Source organism: Sylvia atricapilla, chromosome Z, assembly GCF_009819655.1.
Source record: "Sylvia atricapilla isolate bSylAtr1 chromosome Z, bSylAtr1.pri, whole genome shotgun sequence".
Lineage (NCBI taxonomy): Eukaryota > Metazoa > Chordata > Aves > Passeriformes > Sylviidae > Sylvia > Sylvia atricapilla.
The window spans coordinates 6580833-6589093 of NC_089174.1; the positions used below are offsets into that span (position 1 = coordinate 6580833).

Below are 8261 nucleotides of genomic sequence, written 5' to 3' on the forward strand. Positions count from 1 at the left end.
ACCCCTATGGATCATTGAGTCCAGCTGGTGGATCCTGAGACACTAAAAATACAAGGGCATGCAAAAATACCCACGGCATGAAAATCCACCTCCTGAAATATCTTAATTCTGCAGTTGTTGGTTGCAGCATCTCCAGGGGCTTGTGAGACCTCACTGTGACCCCAGGAGATGCCACCTGGAGCAGAGGTGCCCTGGGGGAGGGCAGGGAGGTGTCCCCTGATTCATCTCGTGTCACCAGCCCCGACCATCTCACCAACTTTGCATAAAAAGAGATAATTACACTCATCTGAATAAGCCCCGTTGCCGTGGCAGGAGGGGGAAGGCTTCACCCATGGGATTTTCTGGGTGGAAAACTTCAGCTGCTTGAGGTTTCTGTCACTGAACAATTTCTGAACTTCTGACACCACTTTTATGTACAATTTTTTCCCCTCAGGAGCTCAAAGTGACTCTGGGGGGGTTGGACAGGGCCACTTTGGTCCCCACCATGGTGGCCAGAAAAGACAGGGATGGACTGGGTTCCTGCAGCTGGAGGAATTCCCCTTATCCTGGGAAACATGTCCCTTGACTTTTCTCCCCAGTGCAAGAAGGACAGTAAAATAATTTTGGAAAAGCATCTAAAATGTTCTGCAGGTGCTCAAGAGGCATCAAGTCCAGGTGCTGCCACATGTTTGTGTGTACTGGTGATATAGGGGGGAGATAGAGCCAAGAATTACATTCAAAAAACAGTTTTAGAAATTATTATTTTATTATATATGACAGGAAATATAAAAATAAATATTTTTTTTTGTCGCGGTGAATGTGCTTCGTGGTTTCCATGAATTATCAGTGCTTGCTCAGCCATCAGGCACAGGCTCAGATTCCTGCCAGGAAGAGGTGGTGGAGTTTTCTTTTATTATATGAAAATGTTTTTGAAAAGAAAACAAATGTCATGTGTTCTGACCAGAGAGTGCTTCACATAATTTTCCTACAGTGTGTATGTCCCTTATATAAATTATAAACCAACATTTGCATAAATAAAAAATGATACTGTCACAGTTTGTTACACTTCTAAATGTAACATTTCTAATGTTCACAGAAAAATACCATTTTACAAGAAGGTGCAAATGAAATACCAAAGCCAAGCCCAAAGTCTCTGTGATTTGAATTTAAAGCAAATATTATAAAATATTTAAAGCAAGTATTATTAAAAATATCCCCATTTCTTAAAAATCTCTTGTGGCACCTTTGACTTTGCTTCCAAGGAGTTCCCACTACAGCAAACTTTGGAAAGGTTTGGATCCTCTGAATCCTGCTGCTGTTAAAGAGGGGTGGATGTGATGGCTGTGGGTCATTTACCAGCGAAAGGGAAATAATTTGCCTCTTTTGACTTCTGGTGAAAAGAGGACCTGAGAGACTGGATGGACACCTGGCTGAAATAAATACCCTCCGAGCAAAACCCCATATTTCAAGACCCAGAGCATGGCTCTAACCCTTTTCTTTGCATCCAGAAGTGGGAACTGATGTCAGAAAAATAGTGTGTGGAAGCTTCACTGTCTGTGTGATTCGGGGTGATGGCATTTGCTACACCCCCAAATGAGTCTTCGTTGATGGTTTAAATGGGAAGTCCCTTTCTTCCTTCTGCTCCTCACTCCATGCTCAGTGGGGCTGGAGCACAGTCTCTGGGCACCCTGGAGAATCAGTCTCTGCTGAATTGTCTTGTGCCTCAGAAACAGAGAAAATTGTGTCATCCAGTACTTTTTAGGATCAAATTCTTTCTGCAAAGCAAGACCCCAGAATCTTTGCTGTTTCTTGCTGACCAGGACATGTCTGGGTGATGTCACGGGTGACAGTGGGGCATGGTGTCACCTTTCCCGTGGGTCCATGACCTCTGGCTGCCCAGCTGAGGAATGGAATTGCTTCTATTTATATTCAGTGAAAATCTGCGCCTGAAATACGAATCGACACGTTTTTGGTCAGATTTGGGGTTTTTTTGGGGGGAGGCTTGTTTGTTTATTCCAACCTTCACCAAAAGCAGAAGTTTGAGTTGTTGTTCTCAAGTGTCCTGAGGGAAAACATTGTGGCAAAGGCCAAAATTCAATGAATGTTGGGAGTGGTGGCAGCTGTTTGGGAAGGGCAGCTCTAGTATTCCGTGGTGTCCTCCCCAAGCACATCCCTGGAGTGCTTCCTGCCATAGCTGAGGTGCTGGAGCTGGATGCTGTCCTGCAGATCCTGCCTGGAGAGGCGTCTCCTGAACTCATCCGTGGTGAAGTAGTAGATGATGGGATCCACGCAGGAGTTGAGGCTGGCCAGGCACAAAGCCACGGCGTGGAACACCGAGATCTGCACGCAACCCTCCCAGATATGCCTGGTTTTCACAAAGAAATCCAGTGGGAAGCTGATGTGGTAAGGTGCAAAGCAAATCAGGAACACCAGGGCGCAGGTGAGGATCATCTTTAAAGCCTTTTTCTTCTCACCCAGGTCCCGGGACGCAGAGTGCTTCTCTTTTAGTGATAAGATTGTCTTCCAGGAGCAGTACAGGATGATGAGCAGGGGGGTCACGAACCCCACCAGCTCTGCTATGGTCATCAGCGTGATGGAGGTGGGGAGGTCGACTTTCTTGACGGGGAGATCCACAAAACAGGCGTTTTTATTATCCTGGTGCTGCATCCTGAGGAGTGGGAAAGGCAGGCAGCCCACACAGACCACGACCCAGCCCACGATGCTGATGTAGATATCACAGACACGCTTGCAGTCACTGAATTTGAAGGGGTACATGAGGAACAGGTACCTCCTCACGCTGATGCACACCAAGAAGTAGATGCTGGCATACATGTTGACATACTTCAGGTAGAAGCAGAGCATGCAGAGACCTCCTCCAAACTCCCACGTGCCTGTCAGGTAGTAAAAAATCCTCAGGGGCAAGGACAGCACCTGTGATAAGTCAGCAATGGCTAAATTGATCATGAATATCACAGCCCTTTTAGTCTCTTTCATGTAGCCATAGAAGACCCACAAGGCCAGGGTGTTCCCGATGAGCCCAGGGATCAGGATCACTGTGTAGGTGACAGCATAATAAGGCTTGAGGTCTGGCTCGCTGCAGTTGTTGTTGCTCATGGTGGTGCTCCAGCTCCGTGCTCAGACCTGGCATCATAACACGTCCATCCCGCCTGTCCTGCAGCCAGGGTGGCCCCAGGATCCAAAGGGAACAGTCCAGCCCCGGAATCCGTGTGGGAGGCTCCGGTCACCAGCTCATCGTGGGGAGTTTTGGCATAGGGGGAGCTAATTCCAGTCCTGCCCTTCTCTTGTTCTTGGTCTGAGCTGGCTGAGGTCACCTGCAGGATGGGCAGGAGGGATCCAGACCAGGAAAAGCATTGCTGTGTGCCCAAGGGGAAAATTCCTCACCAGAGATGTGTCTCTGTCACCTTTTGGGAGGCATTTCAGCCTCTTCTCTCAACACAGGGGTTCAACAACTGGCGTGGCCCCGCAGCTGGAAGACAGAAAGGTGCAGTTGGAGCATTGTTGGGACACAGGAGGAACTGAGCAAGAGTTATGGGAGAGCTGGAAAGAGCTGGAGCATCTCTCCAGCAGAAACCTGTGTGGCTTTGATGGTGATCAGCTCTTCTGCTGCCCAGCAAGCACCATGCCCTGTCCAGTGGAGGTGCAGAACCACCAAGGAATAAATAGAAATTGTGCTTATTTTATGCTACAAACCTGGGGATGTTGCTCTCACTGTGTCCCAGAATGTGGCCAGTACTGAGAATGCTCTGGATTTGCCTCCCTCCCTGGGGATACTCTCACCTCCCAAAAATTCCTGAGGGGAACATTCCACTGGCTTCCCAGGAAAGCCCCCAGAACATTCCCACCCCCCAGCTGCAGGTGACAGATGGAAATCTGCTCCTGGTGTAAACCTATGTGCACACAGACCTTTCCCCTAGTGCAGCCACTGCCTCTGTGTCATGGGGTGGAAGTCCCAGGTCAGTGGCTTTCACCAAACCAGGGTCAACTTTTTTAATTTCACTTTTAAAAATAGGACGTAAACTGTCCTTTGCAGAACTACCTGCATTTGATCCAATCTGACTTTCTCTAAGCCTGTCCTTACCCACTGGGGCTGTTGGTAGTACCAGAACTGGTACTAAGGAGGCTGGAGGTGGACTTTATTTAAAACTGCAGGCCAAACAGGTGATGTTATCTGAATGTGTCAGACAAAAACTTCAGCCAGATCTGGTAAATCTAGAGGAAATTTGGATCTCTGCCCAAACCCTCTCAGGTTTGCCTTTCACTTCCACACGAAGAATTATCCTGCAGGTCTAAGTGGGAGAAGTTTGTAGGTACCAACCCAGATGCCAAAGGCACATTTACTTAATTTAAAACGTTTTATTTTTTAAATTTAATTTTTAAAATTTTAATTTTAAAGGTAAAATTATATCTGCTGCAGTCCCTGCTGTTTTTTTCGCCCAGTGCTTAGGTACAAAATGTGAACATTTATTAATGATGTTCAACACTTGCTGGTGTGATGGTACCGAAACTTTGAAGTAGTTTTGGGTAGAAACAGAAAATCTGCCATAAAAGGAAACATGTCTATTTCTGTATTTTCTTTCACCAAGGAGACTGAGATGTCTTCCTTCCTTCCTTTTAAAGAGGGAGCATCATTTTATTCAAGCACTGGAGTAAAATGGCTTGTGAAATGATCCTATTAGGCTTCAGAAGTAACAATTAATAATACTTTCATTTTAACGATTTTTCTTAATAATTTAAACTAGCTTGTCTCTCCTCTCCTGTTGGCAGGGGCTCCTGTCACCCACTCAGGAAGATTCAGTCATGCTCCTTTTCCTCTAGCTGCGTTCCCAGGTGGAAAAACTCACCTTAACTCCATCTCTGGGACATGGAGCACACAGAAGGAAGGACAAAGTGCACCACCAGCCCTTCCACATGTGCACATTTATTTTTTTTCTGCTGCCTTCCAGCTCCTGCCGTTCCCCATCCCTGTCACACAGCAACTTTCCTCAAACTCCATTCTCTGCTCCCTCCAGCCTGGCCCTGGGGCAGAGAGGCACTTGCAGCATTTTCTGCCTTTCCCTGTGGCACCAGGGGTCCCTGAGACCCAGCTGAAGTTTGGGAACAACGAGGGGGCTCAGCCTGGGCACCCAGAGGCACTGGGGGAGCTGGGGAGGGAGTGTAAAAACTCAGCAATGTGGGAAACGCGCTTTGGAAATCCCAAGCAGCAACATCACAGAGTTCAGCCCCATGTGCTGTGTAAAAAACCAGCAGGATGCTAAAAACATCTCCAGAAAGAGGAAATCTAGGGTTGCATGCTCTGTGCTTGCTTCCCCCTCACTGCGAGGGGGTGGGTGAGAGACTCTCCACAGACACAGCCTCCTTCTGCCCCTGAACAACTTTTCCCCCTGATTTTTCCATGGGTACCCCCCAAACCAGCCACGCTGGGGCACTGGATGAAGATTTGTGCCTAATGAGTCAGAGCAGCAGGTAAGAGTTGCAGCCAGCCTAAAATCAGCTTGTTAGGGCTGGGTACATCCTGCATAAAGCATTTTCCTTGTGCTGGAGGACAGCCAGGTTTCCATCTGCTCCATGAGAACACCTGCAGGAGCAGGAGGTGTGGGAGCAGCCCCTTACCCTGCTCACAGGTGGGTTCTCTGCCCCCACAGCAGAGCTCATCACTCTCAGGCTCCTCACCTGAGGCTGCTTAGAGGTCTCCAGCGTGGATCCTTGTTAGCAAATCCAGGGGGTTTAACCCACAGCAGCTCCTAAACCCAGCTGGGTGTGGGAGATGCTTTGAGAGCAGCTCCTGGCTGGACTTGGTTTGTGGGTGCTGGCCTGTGCCTGGAACCTCTCAGTGCTGGGGTCTGCCATTGCCTCCTGCTCCTCCCTGGAGCCAGGTGATGGATCTGCCTGGATGGATGCTCTGCCGAGCCCTGCTGGCCCAGGTGAGCTGGGGGTGCTCAGTCCCCTCGTGTTCAGTGTGGGGATGTGTTTTAGGAACACATAGAACCTGTGACAGGGGCACAACAGCAGCACTCTGTTTGTCCCTTGCTCACTTACCCTCCTGGGGGAACTGGGCTGGGCTGTTCCTGGCCCCTCTCTTGTGTTTTTTCCTTCTTCTCCTCCACAACCTAAAACAAAAGCAGAACATTCACAGGGGAAACATCAAATGGAAATTCAGTTTCCTGTGCGAGTGAAGGCGGGGTGAGGGTGGCTTGGTGCCCCCAGAAGGGGCCCTGTGGAGAGGGAAGAGCTGGTCCAGTGGTGGCCTGGGTTTGACCCAGTGCCCGCTTTTTTCTCTGGCTCACCTGGAATGGCACTGTCCTGCTTTGGCAGGAAGTAGAATTTACAAGGTATTAACTGAAAATAGAAATGCTAAACCCAGAAACCAAATGTTGTATGGGGTTGGATTTTTGTTCTTTTAACAAATGGCAGAAGAAGAGGCTTCTCTTCCTATTTCCTGGTAGACATTTGGGATTGATCTCTTTCTCCACCGGAGCAATGTTGCCCCTTGTTGTGCTAACTAAATTCTAAGAATACGAAAGGAAAAAAATGATTCTCTGGTTTAATGCCATGTGAAATACTCTGCTTTTGCCTTTTAATCCTTGGAAAAGCTCTTGTCCTCCTTTGTTAATATTTATCCTGGTTAAGAAGGGAAAATAACGTGGACCAGCAGTGCTGTGTGTCAGCCTAAACCCCCACCCTCCTTCTCCCTTCCTCTGATGTCCCTGGGAAACGTTTCTGGCACCAAAGTTGTGAGTTATTCCCCCAAACCATCAGCACACAGCCCCCAGGGATGCACAGCCATGTCTGTGCTGTGATAACCCTGTCCTCTTCCTCCTTGGTTCTTGCAATCAGATGGAAATTGGCCCACGGAAAATCAGCGTGGTGCCACTTGTGAGGATTAGACCACTTGGGAAAATTCATGGGACAAATAGAGGGAGACAAACCCAAGGAAAATGTAGAGCAGTGGGAATCGGGTTAGTTATCCCTGTGTGGGAGAAATGGGGCTGTGTGGCCTTAAAGAACTCTTATAGACAAGTCCCATCCCAGCTGGTGCTGGGTTTCCAGGGGCTGAGAATCACTGGAGTTGGGGTTAATCTTTAAATTCAGCTGCTCGCTCAGTGATAACAGAAAACTCAGCTTGAAACTTCAAGGCTGGGTGTTTTAGCTTCAGCCATCCCCTTCTTCTCACTCGGATGCTCAGAGCATCCCGCGGGCACACACAGGAATTCTTCAATGAATAAAGTATTATCTCCTTACCTGTAACTGGGCTTACTCTGCATCTCCTCCCTTGCACCTATTTACTGTGGGAGTTCCGCCAGGTCTGTGGTGAAGGCAGGACCCCCCTGGCTGTCCCTGAACTGTCCCATCCCCTCTCTGCCCTCCCGGCGGAGCCGCGCCAAATCTACATCGCAACAATCAAAAAAAAAACAAAACCCAATCCCAATTGACCCCCACCCCTCCCCAGCCTGTCCCCAAGGTAAGCGGGACAGAGGAATTCCAGCCCTACCTTTGCTGTCCCGGAGGCTGCCCCGGCGTGTCCCCGCGGGGCTGCAGATGTCCCCACGGCGGGTCCCTCCCTCGCTGAGCGAAGCAAAAGCGCAAGTGGCGGGGAGCGGCTGCGCCCTGGGGAGCGGGACGGGCACGGCGGGGCCCCGTGGCACCGCTTTGGGGTGTCCCTGCCCTGGATCCTGCCTCGAATCACCCGCTTTCCTCCTCTTGTGGTGGTGTTTGCAAGGGCGCTGATGGTCTCGGGGTGTTTTGGGAGCTGTCGCGGCGAGGATGGGTGTCGCCCCAGTAGTTGTTCCTGCTGCCGGGGGTGGGTGTTAGGACCCCTAAGCTCCTGGAGACAAGGACCTTTTGTGACAGATGAGGTGCTGAGCCTGAGGGAATGAGAGGATTCATCAATTATTTTCTTGCTGCAGCTTGCTGGGAAAGACTCCTTCCCTTTCACTCACCTGGAATTTTGCACCCCTGCGCTGCAGTCCCTGCTCCCAGCGATTTGGGGGGCTTTAGGGTCCTCCCGAAGCTGATCGGGGGCAGATTTGGGTTTCCCAAAGGCAGCGAGTTCTCCGCGGTCATTATTATCTCGTTCAGGGGATCCCCACAGCTCTCATGGAGCAAACCATGGTGAGAGCCGAGGGCTCTTCTCTTCCAAGCGTGCCATGAAGTGCTGTCACCTACGGCCACGTTCCTGGGCCATCGTGGTCCCCGGCCATCGGCAGAGGGCAGAGCTGGCTGCGCTTTGAGTTTGAAAAGCAGCACTTCCCCGCTTATCCAGA

The 8261-nt window shown here is 49.8% G+C and overlaps 1 protein-coding gene across 1 annotated transcript; it reads right to left on the bottom strand.

The window, feature by feature from the left end:
- Positions 1–763: 763 nt before the first annotated feature.
- On the bottom strand, positions 764–7691 carry GPR174 (G protein-coupled receptor 174). Its single transcript, XM_066338856.1, has 3 exons — positions 7490–7691; positions 6037–6107; positions 764–3466 (listed from the first exon to the last, which is right to left on the bottom strand). The coding sequence occupies exon 3, from the start codon at positions 3091–3093 to the stop codon at positions 2119–2121; it is 975 nt and encodes a 324-aa protein (XP_066194953.1). The 5' UTR covers positions 3094–3466; positions 6037–6107; positions 7490–7691; the 3' UTR covers positions 764–2118.
- Between the last annotated feature and the right edge of the window lie 570 nt (positions 7692–8261).

What these genes read in the sequence shown, in the direction of transcription:
- GPR174 (XM_066338856.1), bottom strand. Translation starts at nt 3,093, where the DNA reads ATGAGCAACAACAACTGCAGCGAGCCAGACCTCAAGCCTTATTATGCT.